At 48.0% G+C, this 15184-nt stretch overlaps 1 protein-coding gene across 1 annotated transcript in view; it reads right to left on the reverse strand.

Moving 5' to 3' along the window:
• The window catches only part of ZCCHC14 (zinc finger CCHC-type containing 14), a 46814-nt gene that overhangs the window by 10336 nt on the left and 21294 nt on the right, over window positions 1–15184 (reverse strand). The window contains exons 3-4 of the mRNA XM_006046131.4: window positions 11451–11524; window positions 2478–2549 (exon numbers count right to left, since the gene is read on the reverse strand). Coding sequence (XP_006046193.3) covers window positions 2478–2549; window positions 11451–11524 — 146 coding nt within the window. The remainder of the gene's footprint in view (window positions 1–2477; window positions 2550–11450; window positions 11525–15184) is intronic.

Genomic DNA, 15184 nt, shown 5'->3' on the forward strand with positions numbered 1-15184 from the left:
GCCCTCACTTCTGAGCTCTCTTCTGTGGGCGGCAGGCTGCAGGGAGCCTCTGCAGATGGCACAGGGTGCAACGGCTGTCCCGGGGGCCAGGCAGGAAACCCCATACCTCCCCCTGGACACTGCTCTCCATCCAAAGCAGAAAGCCCACAGGCCACAGGCCAGGATGAGATGGCGCCTGCTCTCAGAGCTCAAGCACAACCCCCAAGTTTCTGGAGATGAGGAAGAACACCTTCCTGCCTCTGGGAGAGGAGGAAGAAGAGGAAGTCCTCCTGACACTGGTCTTTTCTCAGGGAAGGTCAAAACAAAACCCCTCAAGCCCCAAGGAAGGGCAGGAACCCCTCCTGAGTGGAAGAGCCTGCATGAGCACAGAGTGGACCAGGTCAGCTGCTGGGGAGGGAAGGGCAGCGATGCTGAGAAAGGGCCCAACCCTGTGCCTGGAGCGCGGGCTGCACCAGGACAGGGAGCCCCCATCCCCACCATAAATCTATCCCCAGCACCCTCCCTGGGAGTGGAATCAATGGGGCAGGCAGACCCACTCTGTCCCACAGGTGAGGCAAGACCATGCCATACTCCTCTCGAGACTCCAGGGACCAGCAGGTCTCTCTGGAGGAACCCAAACCCAGCTCTGCTCCTGACAAAACTAACCCGAAGCCACACTAATGGTTTGATGGATTCCATTTCCAGACTAGTTTCTAGACATGATGTCTAACATTCAATCAAAAATTATAAGATAAAAAAGAGGTGGAGTCTATTGTCAAGATAATCATTAGAACCAGACTCAGAAATAACCCAGATGTCAGAGCTATCAGATGACTTGAAAATGAACAAAAACCCCTAAAATCATGGTACCAGAGATGAAGAGTTCAGCTCATGAGCAACCTGAACAGAGCCGAGGAGAAACATCCCTCAACTTGAAAACAGGGTCAAGTACACGTAACTCAAGGCCCAGGAGAAGAGAGAGTGGAGCAGAAGAAATACCGAAGGAGGTGATGAAGAAGACAGTGAGGCAGAAGCCCAGGAAGGGCAAAGGACCCAAAGCCAGGGGAGTGTCAGCTGCTGCAAATACCCAGACAAGAGCGGCAAGGTCTGCCAGCATGAGCGGAGTCCAGAGAATCACTTTTCCACAAAACAAGTATGGAGGCCTGGAGGAGAGGAAACTCAGTGGTCTACATGGTGCAGAGGAGCAGGAGAGCCTGGGGCAGGACCCACAGCCCTAGAAAGAAGGCCTGTGGCACTCTTCAGGGCAGGACAGGCTGAAAAAAGAGGCATGATCAAGCAACTTCTGTCCAAGCTTTTCAACTCGATTTTCTCCCATGGGATGTTTTCCCTCATCTTATAATCAAACTAGACAGCATATTAAAAAGCAGAGACATTAGTTTGTCAACAAAGGTCCGTCTAGTCAACGCTATGGTTTTTCCAGTGGTCATGTATGGATGTGCGAGTTGGACTATAAAGAAAGCTGAGCGCTGAAGAATTGATGCTTTTGAACTGTGGTGTTGGAGAAGACTCTTGCGAGTCCCTTGGACTGCAAGGAGATCCAACCAGCCCATTCTAAAGGAGATCAGTCCTGGGTGTTCATTGGAAGGACTGATGTTGAAGCTGAAGCTCCAATACTTTGGCCACCTGATGCAAAGAGCTGACTCACTGGAAAAGACCCTGATGCTGGGAAAGATTGAGGGCAGGAGGAGAAGGGGATGACAGAGGACGAGATGGTCAGATGGCATCACCGACTCAATGGACCTGGGTTTGGGTGGACTCCGGGAGTTGGTGATGGACAGGGAGGCCTAGCGTGCTGCAGTCCATGGGGTCGCAAAGAGTCAGCGAGCGACTGAGCGACTGGACTGAACTGAACTGATAATCAAACTGCCAGCTGCACTCTGGAGACGCTGCAGCCGTGCTGGCTCCACTCGGCAAAGGTGGCCACTTCAGATGCTCAACTGTGGCTAAGACAGTGGTTCACCGCCTGGCAAAGGCCAGGCTGGGCGACTTTAAACATGCAGGTGTGTGTGCAAGCACACGTGTGTATGGTGGTAAAGAGGTATTTATTAGTGCAGCTTGTTGTTGAGATGGTATTTGTTGAATCAATTTAAAAACAAGCAGCCGCCTTTCAAATTTTTTTAATATTTGAAAAAATAAACACAAACAGAAATATTCAACATGTACATGTACATGTACACAAAGGTGGAAGCAGGTGGAGTCTGCGCCCACTGCCGCCCGTGCCGCCCCTCCCTCAGCTGTGGCAGGAGAGCAACAAACCGCCATCAGCCAAACAGCCCTGGCGCCCGCGGACTCACGTCCTTCTGCCCCGCCCAGTTCTCAACAACGGAAGGAGGTGGACCACACGCCGCACCAGGGCGGGAATGCCCACCCTGCACTCACTGCCCTGGCTCAAGGTAGCGTCCATGGGCGTCAGGCTGCCTTCTGACCATGATGAAGGGGACCCTATAATTTTTATAAGAGCCCTTGAATCACCTTACCTTTGAAATAAATTCAGTCACTTCAGAGGAAGATTTGGTTACTGATGTGATTGAAGAATCAGACCACAAGACCTTAAAAACAAATAAACAAACCAACCTTAAAAACAGACACCACATACTCAATTCACAGCACATTCTTCCAGGGATTCACAGCCAGTACATGGCGGTAGTGGGACGAGACTTTATAAAAGCCTCGTGCGTTTATACCCCTTGGCGTGTTATAGAAAAGATGTTCTCGTAACTCTAGTCCATTAAAGCTTAACTTCCTGTTTTGCACAATTATTCAAACATCACTAAGTCATTCATGTGTGGAGTCTAAGGTTGCCCCTTAAAGCGTCATAAAGTCCCTGATGACCCCGACTGCTTGTGTGCACAGCCCCTGACGTGGGAACCCCCTGCTCAGGTAGGTCAGTCTACGTGGAGTCAAGACACTATGAGAGGTGAGCCTGTCCAACAGTGAGAGCTCCCGTTCAGGGCTGTGGCCGTGCTGGTGGCCCGCAGGAGTCTGACACGAGTCAGGGCAGTTAGGACCAGGAGAGCAGGGACCAGCTTCCACTGCAGGGGGCGGGGGAAGAACGCAGCAGAGAACATCAGAAAGGCCTTTCTGGAAGTTCTACAAAGCCTGGTACAGGGGGCACAAATGTCCATCTTCCCAAATAGACTGTGAGTTCCTTGGGGCAGGGGGCTGGCTTCCCAGCACTGCTAAGTCGCTTCAGTCATGTCCGACTCTGTGCGACTCCATAGACGGCAGCCCACCAGGCTCCCCCATCCCTGGGATTCTCCAGGCAAGAATACTGGAGTGGGTTGCCATTTCCTTCTCCAGTGCATGAAAGTGAAAAGTCAAAGTGAAGTCGCACTGTCTGTGCTATTTTCCACCTATGTCAGCACAGACACCTGTCAGAGGCTCTCCTGCACTGAGAAAGGCGTAAGCTGAACTCAGAAGGAGCGAGACAGGACAGAGGGAAGCAGGTGGGACAGGAGGGAAGCAGGGCCCAGAACAAGAAAGGTTAAACCATGAAACCATGATGTTCACCCTAAAGTCCAGAAGCCCTGGAGGATTTCAAGTCAGGAAATAAAATGACTGAGTCTTCTGTCACCCAAAGGGAAGCATTACATGCACCCTGATGTAGAGAAACCAGAGCTTGGAGATAATCAAGCAACTCTCAAGCGTCCACCACCCGCCAGCCTCTTGCATGTTTGCTGACGGTCTCCCAGGCCTGGACTCAGGGCTGGCATCTCTCCTCCCTGTTGAAATTCACACGAGTCCCTTTCTACTCTGGAGCTGTCATAGCACAGAATAATTACTAGGGTGTGTTTTTCAAGCCCCAACAAAATACAAAGTGATCAAGGCAAGGAACCTTTCTCCTTTATCTCTGAATTATCAACACCTCCCAGAACTCATCACAGCAAGTGCTAGCATTTTTTAATGAATGTGCTGTGCTCCATCCAAAATCTACCTACACTAAAATGAAAATACCTACACCATTTTTTTCTGTTTGAAATAATTAAATCTTTTAACAACACTAAAAACAAGACTGGGTGTAGTGAGCTGCTCCCCACGTAAAACAGCAGTAGCAGCCATGATTCAAGGTGAGAGCTTTCTCGCTTTAGATACATGACCCAAGCACTGTTGGCACTATGGTTTTCAAAGCAAAACACACTGCACGTCACACGCACGAACACACCCTAACTCAACTCAGAGCACTGAGCCCAACACCCAGACGGTGAGCACAGCACAAACATACCGTTTTACACTGAAACAGACAATCTGCTTCCCTGACCATTTTACATTTAAAGAGGCACAACTATTCTAGGTTGCCTGCTCCTGATATAATCTTCTTTGACTTCCAAAAGGAGTTGATGTTTCCACCCAGGGCAGATACAAAGCAAGGACTGGAAACCAGCTGACTTCAGCAACACACCTCTGCAGGAATCACAGGCTGACCTGACCCAGCCCTGAGCCAGAAGAGAGGCCAGCCAGCCCCCAGAGGGGTGTGGACCAGGAGAGCAGCTTGGCATCTTGCCACAAGTTAGAGACACGTGATCCATCGAGTCCAGGATAGCATCAGTCATAAGCTAACCCACGGTTCCTGTACCAGCAAGAAAAAACACTGCCAAGCAAATGCCGCCACAGTCGCTTCCTATCACCTGCACTCACTCAAAGAGCCACTGAGACCTAAAGAGATGGACTTCAACATATCTTAAACATACACAAAAAAGCATGCTATGCATAGAACAGGTAAGTATTCACACTCAGAGTCTGACTCCTCTGACTCACTGTCTTGTCTTGCTCTCAGCACCCTCTGGTCCAGGGGCAGCAGCTTAGGAAGAGGCCCTGCTACTCAGGTCACAGCCCTCATGTGGGCAGCCCTCATGTGCCCAGCACCACTAGACCTGCCATCAGGCCTCTGAGGAGCTCTGAAGCCAAACACAAGGACAGGCAGAACAGTCATAAAGGACAAGGCAGCCTGGAAGCAGCACAGACCACATGCTTTTAGAACTGTTTTTTAATGCTAAAACTATCAACAATATTTGCCATGAACTACAAGCAGAAAGCATCGCCAAGAACAGGATGCTATGAAAAAAAAACTGTCAGGGAACAAGAGTTCTTCGAAGTTTAAAACAGGACAGCAGAGGTGAAAAAGTCAATTCAAGATACAGAAGATGGACTCTTCCACACAGTAAATCAAAAAAGTCAAAGGGAAAGAAAATAGAGGCAAAAAGAAATAAAATAGAGGGCAGGAGTTCCAAAATAAAACAGAAAAATGGGGCAGAGGAATCAAAAGAATGATCCAAGAAAAGGTCCCCAAGTTAACGGGCTTAAGCAAAAAGGGCTGATGCGTCCCAGCACAGTGGATGGAAACCTAAACCCATGTGTGGCTCTGAGAAATGTGCGAGTGACTGGAACAAAGCAGAGATCCTAAAACTTCTAGAAACTGTAGAACAGAGCCATGCTTCTCAACAGCAACACTGCAAGATAGGAAATAAGAAGTGCTTCCGAGCTCCTAAGGAAACATGACGGCTGGTCTAGAGTTGTATTCCCAGTCACGTGTCAGGGCAGATGGATAAAGACACTGCCAAACGTGAAAGTCGGGAACTGTGCCTCCCCAGGACCTTCTCTAAGAAGCTACAAGAACCAGAACGGACCTGCAACAAGAGGTGATCTGCGAGCCATGAGCAGGGAACCAGAGCTGGAAGGGAAGAGGGGACCCCAAGGTGAAGACATGGGGGCCCTCAATGAGGCGGTGCCAGCCTGAGTCCAGGTAGGAGAAGGGCCACAGCTCCAGAGGGGGAACCAACAGAATGTCAGACCCATCTGAACACAACCAGGGAAAACTTTAGGGGCAAAGCTGTTTTCCAAGTACGTGTTCCCAAGCAACAAACAGAGAGAGACAATTAACCCCAGAAGAGCAGAGCACCGGCAAGGAAAAGCACTAAGCGTCCACCACACAGCCAGGGAGCCACAGTCTCCAACACAGCCAGGCTGCCACACAAGCACTGAGGTGTAGTGTGTCCCCTGGTGACGCGAGCACGCACACTGGAGTCTCTGCACACATGGAGCTGATGGGAGCAAAAACTAAGCAAGAAACAGTTGTTAAGACTGACCCTCAGCTCACAGTGAGGATGCATTCAGGGCAGTGAAGACTGTTTCAAGATGGAAAAGCAAACTTTTAAAGAAAAAACACAGCACTAAAATAAATGTACTGTCAACCCACTCCAGTATCTTGCCTGGGAAACCCCATGGACAGAGGAGCCTGGTGGGCTACAGTCCGTGGGGTTGCAAAGAGTCAGACACAACTGAGCGACTAAACAACAGCAACTGGGTTCTCAACAGAGACGGGCGTGAGAGGAACGGGGTTTTTATTGGTACTGCTCCGCAGTTCCTCTTAAGTCAATACAACTCTCCCGTCTGCTAGGCATTTCAAGTGTTTGGGTCATCTTCTGGGGTTTTTTCCCACCCTGTCCTTCATGCATAAGTAAAGAAAAATATACTTTAAAAAAAGTTTTAGTTATTCGACAGTGAGTTTGGGGAAGCTGGTAAATGTGGACATTTCTACATGGATACAAAATCATTTTGTATTTTAAAAGATTCTGTCATCTGCTTCCTGGATTTGATTTCCACAGTAACTAGTAACTAGCAATTACAACTTCAGCAAAAACAAAACCAACTCCATGGGAAAAAAAGAACAGGAAACTCAAACTCCTACTTGTAGTCTATTTGTTACTTACATCTTCCTATAAAAAAAATAACCTTTCATTTGCATCCTGGAAAACAATGACACATAAAAATTAAAACTAGAGATAAAGAAGGCTGAGAAAACAGGCGGCAGGGGGAGGGGGGCACGGGAAGTGTCGCTGACTTTTCCCTTAATAAGTGAAAGCTTCCAGAAAAAACTGCTTCCTGAGTCTTCCTACACTGTAAGCAACAGAGGGCATACCGCCCCGTGGTATGGCAGACACTCCTAATAAAGGTTTTTACTGTTCTGGCCATAGTACAATAGACATTCATTTCCAAGTTCAAAAGACAACCTATTTAAAGGACAATTTATCCTAATTATTTAGGGCTTTGTGGACAAAAATTAATCCTCAGGTAACTTTTAAAAGTGTTTTACTGAAGTATAACTGACACTGAAATGCACATATTTAAAACGCACACTCTGACCAGTTTGGACGCACACATGCACCCACAAAACCATCCTTCTGGTCAATGTAATGGACATGGCCATCACCCCTCCCCAGCAAGCTACCGATCTGCTTTCTGTCACTGCAGATTATTTCGCATTTTCTAAATTTATCTAAATAAACCCGGAATGAGCATACTTTCTTCCCTGGCTTCCTTCACACGCGTAATTATGGAGTTCTCTCTGTCTATACTGCATCAGTAACCCGCTCCTCCACGCCCAACAGCCCACCGTGTGGTCACAGCACAGTGTATGCCCAGTCTCCCGTGATGGGTATTTGGGGCCTTACAAACAAAGCTGTTACAGACATTCGTAGACAAACCTTTGTATGAACACATACTTTCATTTCCTTTGGGTACTGACCTAGAAGTGGGGCTGATGAGTCATATTTTAGGAGCATGTTTAACTTTTTAAAAAACTGCCAAACAGTCTCCCCAAGTAGTTTCACCATTTTATGCTCCCAGGACAGTCCTTCCACATACCTGCCAGCAGTTGGTGTGGTCAGTCCTGCGGACCTCAGCCGTTCTGATGGGCAGGCAGCATGAGCTCGTGGTGGGTTTAACCGGTCTCTTCCTAACGGCTAATGACGCTGCACATCTGTTCACGTGTGCTCTCTGCCCTCCACACATCTTTCTTGGTAAAATGTCTGTGCATTTTTTATTGGGTTATTTTCTCATGATTGAGTTCTTGAGAGTTCTTTTTATAGTTTGAATACAAATCCTCAAACACACACGTAATTTACAAATATGTTTCTCCTAGTTCTGTGGCTTGTCTTTCAATTTTCTCCACAGAGCCTTTCAAAGAGCAAGTTTTAAATTCTGATGAAGCCTAATTCGTTCATTTTCTCTTCTGTGGGTCATGTTTTGGTATCCTACCTAAGAAATACTTGCCTGTTAAGTCACAAATCTTTTTTCTGTGCTTTCTTCTAGAAGTTCTATAGTTTATGTTTTATGCTTAGGTCCAAAATTAGTTTTGAGTTAACTTCTATACAAGAGGTGAGGTTTGATCAAGATTCTTTTTTCTTTGCATATGGCTGCCTGCTCCAGAACCGTTTGTTGAAAAGACCAACCTTTTTCTTCACTGAACTGCCTTTATACCTTTGTCAATAATCACTGACCAGGGTGGTATGGCATCCAGGGCCTTAGCCCAAAGCAGAGGAGGCCTGGCCTGCAAGACGGAGCAGTCACCACCGCCGACCCCAAGCCCAGCCCAGGGCAACCCCAAGCGGAGCCGCAGGCAGTGGGAGCCTGAGCTGCTCTGGCCTCATCAGAGCGCTGCCTGACCCAGAACACACAGAGCACTCGGGGCAGGGAGGGACCTCAAGCCTGACGGATGGCGCCCAAGCAGCCTCTGTCCTTCGGAGGGCCACGGTTCCCTTGTTTGCTTTTGTTGGCTACACTGAGCAGCATGCAGCACCTTAGCTCCCCAACCAGGGGTCAAACCCACGCACCCTGCTTTGGGAACGTGGAGACTTAACCACTGGACTGCCAGGTAATTCCACAACAATAAAACTCTTATCAGAAAACTCAAGAATGACTCCTTATTACCTTGGCTTAGACAAAGATTTCTTAAATACAAAAAGCATGAGTAACGAAAGAAAAAGTACGTAAATTGGACTTCTTCGAAAGTCAAAACGTCTGTGTGTCAAAGGACAGTATCAAGAACATGAAATAAATTCCCACACAGCGGAAGAAAGTATCTGTAATCCAAAAGGCCCGGTAATTCCAGTCCTAGGCGTATATCCAAGAGAAACGAAAGCATCTGTCCACACGCAAACCTGTACACCAATGTTCACAGCAGCATTACCCATAAGAGGCAAAAAGTGGGAACCACCCAGAAGTGTACCAGCCAGCGGCTGAGCAGGCAAACAGAACATGTCCATCCACACAGTGGAGACTCACTCAGCCATCAAAAGGGAAGTACCCATACATGATACAACACAGATGAGCCACAGAAACATTATTTGCGTGAAAGAAACCAATCACAAGAGATTACATATTGTATGATTGCACTCATGAGAAATACACAGCACAGCCAAACCCAGAGACAGAAAGTGGATTAGTGCTGCCTGAGACTTAGGGAGGAGAAGAGGGCAATGACTGCTAACAGGCATGGGGCTTCTTGGGGTGATATAAATACTAAAATTAAATTGTGGTAATGGTTACTAAATTCTGAATAAATTGTAAAAACACTGAATTTTTTTTTTTTCTATTTTTAAAAAAATTTATTTGGCTCCACTGGGCCTTAGTTGTGCCACGGGGGATCTACTTCCCTGACCAGGGATCGAACCCTGGCCCCCTGTACTGGGAGCGCAGATGCCTTAGCCACTGGATGACCAGGGAGGTCTCAACACCAAACACTTAAAATGGATGATTTTATAAAATGGATGAATTTTAATGGTATATGATACCTGTCTCATCAGAAGTATAAAAAAAGTCGCTTAGAATATTTTAAAAATGTTTCATCTTTAAAAACACCAATGATATTCTCCCAAAGTCTTCCAAACAATCAACTGACCATGTACATGTGAGAGCAGCTCTGGCCCCAGGGGTGGCCCCTGCCCCTCTCAGCATCTCGGTGTCAGGGCCCCTGCACTTCAACACCAGTGCTGAGGTCAGGTAGTGAGTCTTTCAATTTGTTCATTTCAAAACTGCTTTGACTGCTCTGTAGTTTCTTCCATATACATGCTATTTGTTATTCATTCACTTATTTACGCAGGCTGCACCACCAGTATGCAGTATCGTAGCTCTTCAACCAGGGACTGAGCGCGGGCCACGGCAGTGAAAGTACCAAGTCCTAACCACTGGACTACCCGGGAATTTTCTCCATGCAAATTTTAGCACCATCATGTTGATTTCTAGAACAGAAAAATGCTCCTGGGACTGACTTTTGCAGACTGTTGTGTGAGATGACAGAGAATCTGTAAGTTTACAGGTGTGTGCAGAGATGTTCCCACAGGGTCCATGGTCCTTCCTCTCTACAGAACTGCAGCTCTGACCACAGCCAGCCAGAGACTGTGGTTAAACCCTGGAAGCTAGGCAACCATAAGGCGCCTCATCTTTCTAGCGTGATGGGATGCGCAAACCAAAGGTCATGCATATTACACATTCACAGCCCACAGGCAGCCACTTAACTTAGTCACAAGCAGGAGAGGGCAACTCACTGCCCAGAGCACCCACACGGCTGAAGCTGCACCAACGAGCAGCGTGCTTCATAAATAAGGGAGTTGTGTGTTTTTAAATGTTCATTTTATCTTTCCTTATATCTCAAATTACCATCCAAAAAATACAGTTGGGGCTGTAAATCCCTGAGGGCACATCAGGTTAGTAACCCCACCCCCCAAAAAACCTAGCTGAACTGCTGGCTGGTGAAGGCTTATCACCGTCCTAAACACAGGAGTGTGCTTATCAGTTATCTCATCAGGGGAAGTAAGCTTTCAGATAACCAGAGCTTTTCTTTAAACGCTAAAACACTTCATTCAGCTTATGCATCTGTGTAGAAACTTCCTAAACTCAACAATAACCACACAGGACAGTAAGCTCAGAGCTGAGACAGGTCTCCAAGGAGCCTTCTGGAACTGTCCACTGGACCTCCAGAAGACTCGGGGTGTCCCTGTCTGCCAGCCTGCTGCCCCCATCGTGGTCACAAGCCCCTCGTTTGGAGAGAGGCCGAGGGTCCACCCTGCCCAAGCTCACTGCTTTACAGAGAGGCTGAGGATTGGGGCTGAATCCAAACCCAGTTTGAGCAGACTGGCTGTGAGTGGGGTTCAAAGGGCCTGATAAACAGTACGCCTCAATTTTCACAATTCTCCACTGTAGCCAAATTAGGTGACCAACTACCAGAAGCCGAGTATGTCAGTCCAGAGCGCGTTCCCCCCAAACCCACCAAGGAGTTTCTGTCATCCGGGAGGTGCAGAGGGACACGGCTCATCTCTGCAGGCACTGACTCCCCCAGATTCCAGCCTCTGACTGAATGGAGGTGCTGGGATGCAGACAGGTTCAGCACTGTCCTTGGTCACACAGCTAACAGGGACACAAGTGGACCGTGAGTTCCAAGCTGCACCCAAGCCCAGACCCTCCCCCTCGATGGAGAGCAAGTAGCCCCAACAAGCGCATCTTGGGGACCGGCCACCCGCAGGGCCCAGTCCCCACTTCTATCTCCCACAGCACTGGCACAGAGCTTTGCAAAAAGACCCATCTTTTATTTAGATAAATAAAAGTATTGCTTTATGGTAAATATTCCCTTCCTATCCCTTAGGGGAGAAAAGGGGAAAAAAAACTTAGTATCTTACCTCAAAGGAACATTCAACATTTCTTTCATTTTTTTTGTGTGATAATCCCTTCAGGTCTATCTTTTCAACAGTCACTGTGAAAGTAAACAAAACAAAAAAACAACAAACAGAATTATAAAAACGAAATAAAAGCTTGAAGTATACATGATTAGTTTGCATCGATTGATATCTTAGCGGCTTTCACAGGAAAGCTCCCAGCACCCGGCACCATCTCCTCCGCGGGGAGCTCGTCAGGAATGAGGGAAGCTGGAGGCTGAGCTCAGAATGAGGGCAAAGTTGATCTTGAGACAGAAAATACAGGGAAAATATAAAAACAAATTTTAAAAAAAGGGATCGGTACTTGAAAAGAACATACGTTTATTTGCCTGCTAGAGGGCACGGATGATTACTGTAGCTGAAGGTTAGTTATGCTCTGTTCTCATCCCTAAAAGACTAAAGATCAACACCTCCCACTCTGGTTGTTTAGAGACGTAGCTGCCCAGAGCCTTCGTCAGCGTCTTCCGTCTCCTTCTGGGACGGGGCCAGGCTGCAGGCGCGACGACCGCAGCTGTGGGGCAGGCGCTGCAGACCCCTAGCGCCGCCCCTACAGAGCAGGGGCCACGGCTGCACAGGTGGACAGGACAGGAGAAGACAGTCGCGTTAGACAGCCCCAAAGTGATCCCCTCCTCATGCCTCCCCTGTCACTCCCATGGGTGCTTTTTTTTCTCTCCTCAGAAAGAAAATTATACAATTAAGCTTGTAAGCACTTAAGTTTTAAGATGCAAATTAAGTTTGTAAGATGCAAATATTCGAGCACAAATATTTTTGAAAATAAAACAGCACTTAATAAACATGATCTAGTTTCCAAACTTCAAAATCACACTTGGTATGTATGTCCTGTTTCTGATTCAAACACGAATGCATCTCAAATGCTCATTTAACTGCTTGCTTCTTCAAGCTTATGAACTTCTGGCAGGTGCAGCAGTCAGACAATCCAGCTCTTCCGGAAAGACCCCAGTGAATGAGGGAGGCTTTCCTGCGTGAACAGCATACACACCTTCCTGACTTTTCACCCGTATTCCTGGAGGTCGCTTGGCTGTGTACTATGGACATGTCTGCAGATCCTCAACACCTGTCTAATCTGACACACTCAGTGTAACTCACAAAACTATCATGTTACACTTTCTGCAGACGCCCGATCTCCTGGTCGGCCACACAATCCTGAGTTTTCTCCAGCAAACACCACTCTGGAAGACGTTCAGGGCCAACCCCCAGAAAGCTTCGTGGTCAAAAGTTTGGAGGGAAAATCTAAGAAACTCCTTTTCGTAGACTGCCCATGTACGTGATCATATTAAAGGCTCTGAAAAGTCCTGTGACAAGTAAATCTACTTTTATTAACCACATTTCCCCAATTTTTTTTTTTTGGCCGCAGAACTCTCTCCTCCCATAATATGTCTAAGTGCCCAGAGAACGAGCAACTCTGGGCACCAGGCTTCGGAAAGGTTCTAACCCTGACCTTCCCACTATTGCAGCCACTGACCCCATGGGACCACTTACTTTGGTATTAATTACAATTGAATAAAATTAAAAATCTCATTCCTCAGTCGCACTAACCACATTTTAAGCACTCGGCAGCCACACATGGCCAGTAGCTGCCACACTGAGCAGACCCAGAACCCTAGTCATCACAGGGAGTTCTACTGGGTGGTGCTATAAAGTCAGGGGCGGGTGGGCCACAGGCAGCCCTCGGCCGTTGGTGTGACCGTCTCCAGGGTGCAGAGCCACACTGTGGGCTGACGTACCGCCAAAGGCGCTCTCTCCCCTCCGACAGCAGAGCCCAGCAGTGGTGCCAGGCTCCACACACCTCCTCCCCGATCCAGAAACACCAACCATCTGGATCTTCGCAGAAAACAACATGCCGATCCCTGCCCTAAACCAACAACTTGTTCATTCACCAACTCGTTATGAAGCGCCTACTGTGTGTTGGGCTGTACTCCGGGGCTGGGCACAAGGTGGCCAGCACTGACCAGAGTCCTTGCCTTCACAAACCGCTGCCTGAATTTTTGAGCCTCTGTAAGTTTATAAAGTTGTATCAGAGTTGATACGGATCGTGGGAGACACAAAAACCCATTTGGTTTAGAGTATTTTAAACTTAAAATAGCATCTCACAGGAAGGAATTACTGTTTAAAAAAAACAAGAACGTTTGTTTCCTTTCTGGCAAAACAAAGAAAACACCACGTTTAGCAGCTGTGCACTGCCCGAGCTCGCTCAGTGAAACTGCCCACTGCTCCCGTCTGACTTCCCCAGGCAGACTGTCAGCAAATAAACAGCTCTTACACTCTCCCAATCACTATTTTTAAAAACTTACCCACAGTGACCTCACTCTAATCCAGACCCTTCACTTCTTTAGACAATAGAATATACAAAGTCAACGAACACAGAAAAACCTATTTGGCGTTTTCCTGGGCCACAGAATACCAACGTGTAGCTACAAGTCCCAGGGCTGAATATTAGGATTTGTGAAAAAAAAGCAGAAAAAAAACCCTAACTGGACTGAAGGCGGGAAGTGACTCATATCTGGACAGGAAAATGTGAAAAGCAGATGAATGTTACTCAGCTGTTTTCAAATCAAAGAGGCATTTCGGACCAGAGGTCTGAGATGTTAGCAAGACCTCTTTGGAGCCCCCAGCCCACCAGACGCTGTGCTCTGTCTGCATCACCAGCCCCGATTTTGCCAGGACGCCTCTGGACCAAACACACGGACAAGACCTGCTGTCTTCTCTTGATGCCGCCTGCCCTGGAAGCGACACCTGTGGCCACACAGGGCCCTGAGGGTGGAGGACGGCCCGCTGGGGACAGGGGGTGGGGCCAGGTGGATTCTCTGCAGCAGGTGAGAGCGCTGACGGTGGCCAACACGAGGGTCGGGCTGGGTGTTCAGCTGGGCTTCAAAGAAGTATAAGACACTCTCAACTCCGAGACTATTAAAGACCATGTTTATAACAATACAAGCACGAACAAGTGCTTATCCTGTTACCTGAAATATTATAAACTACATGTATAACATGATTATAGTTTAAAATGTAAAAGAGAGAGAGACTGAAAATAAATGATCAAAAATGACAGGGTTAACTGTGCCTGGTGGTGGAGTTATGGCTAGTTTTCCTGTCCCATCTCTGCAGTGTGGTTGCATGGTTTTAGTGTTTACCTGTGTGCACACACGTTTGCCGACGGCCCACTGAAAGCCCACTGGCAGACAAGGCCCCCCTCCCCTCCCGCCACCCTTGTGAGCCTGCAGACTGGGTCATGTCACACGCGAAGCCCCACTCCTTTCTGAAATGTATAAGCAAAAAACTTGTCAGTTTGAGGGGCTGGATATCAAACCATCACCTGAGGAAGAGAACACAGCCCAAGACAGGATTAGCACCGACTGGGAAGACCCCCTAAACCCAGGGCTGGGCGGGAAGAGCACCCAGGACGAGCGCGCCTCCCCGGGGCCCAGACGGTGAAGGGGTTCGGGCAGGGCACGCAGCTTCGGACTCTGGCTTGAGGCCGCCAGCCTGCTCCCACGTGCAGAAACAGCACGTGACAGTGTGCTGCTTCCTTTCAGCATTTCCTGGGCTCAAATTTTCTTCTTTTCTTGTTCCAGCTGTACACCAGCGGTTCTCTCAAATCTTACGAGTCAGAGCACATGGCCTTCGGGAAGATGTGTAATTGCACTGCACTCCCATTTTTATAACTGGATCCATGCCTAATT

The sequence above is a fragment of the Bubalus bubalis genome, chromosome 18, assembly GCF_019923935.1.
Source record: "Bubalus bubalis isolate 160015118507 breed Murrah chromosome 18, NDDB_SH_1, whole genome shotgun sequence".
NCBI classification, from domain to species: Eukaryota; Metazoa; Chordata; class Mammalia; order Artiodactyla; family Bovidae; genus Bubalus; species Bubalus bubalis.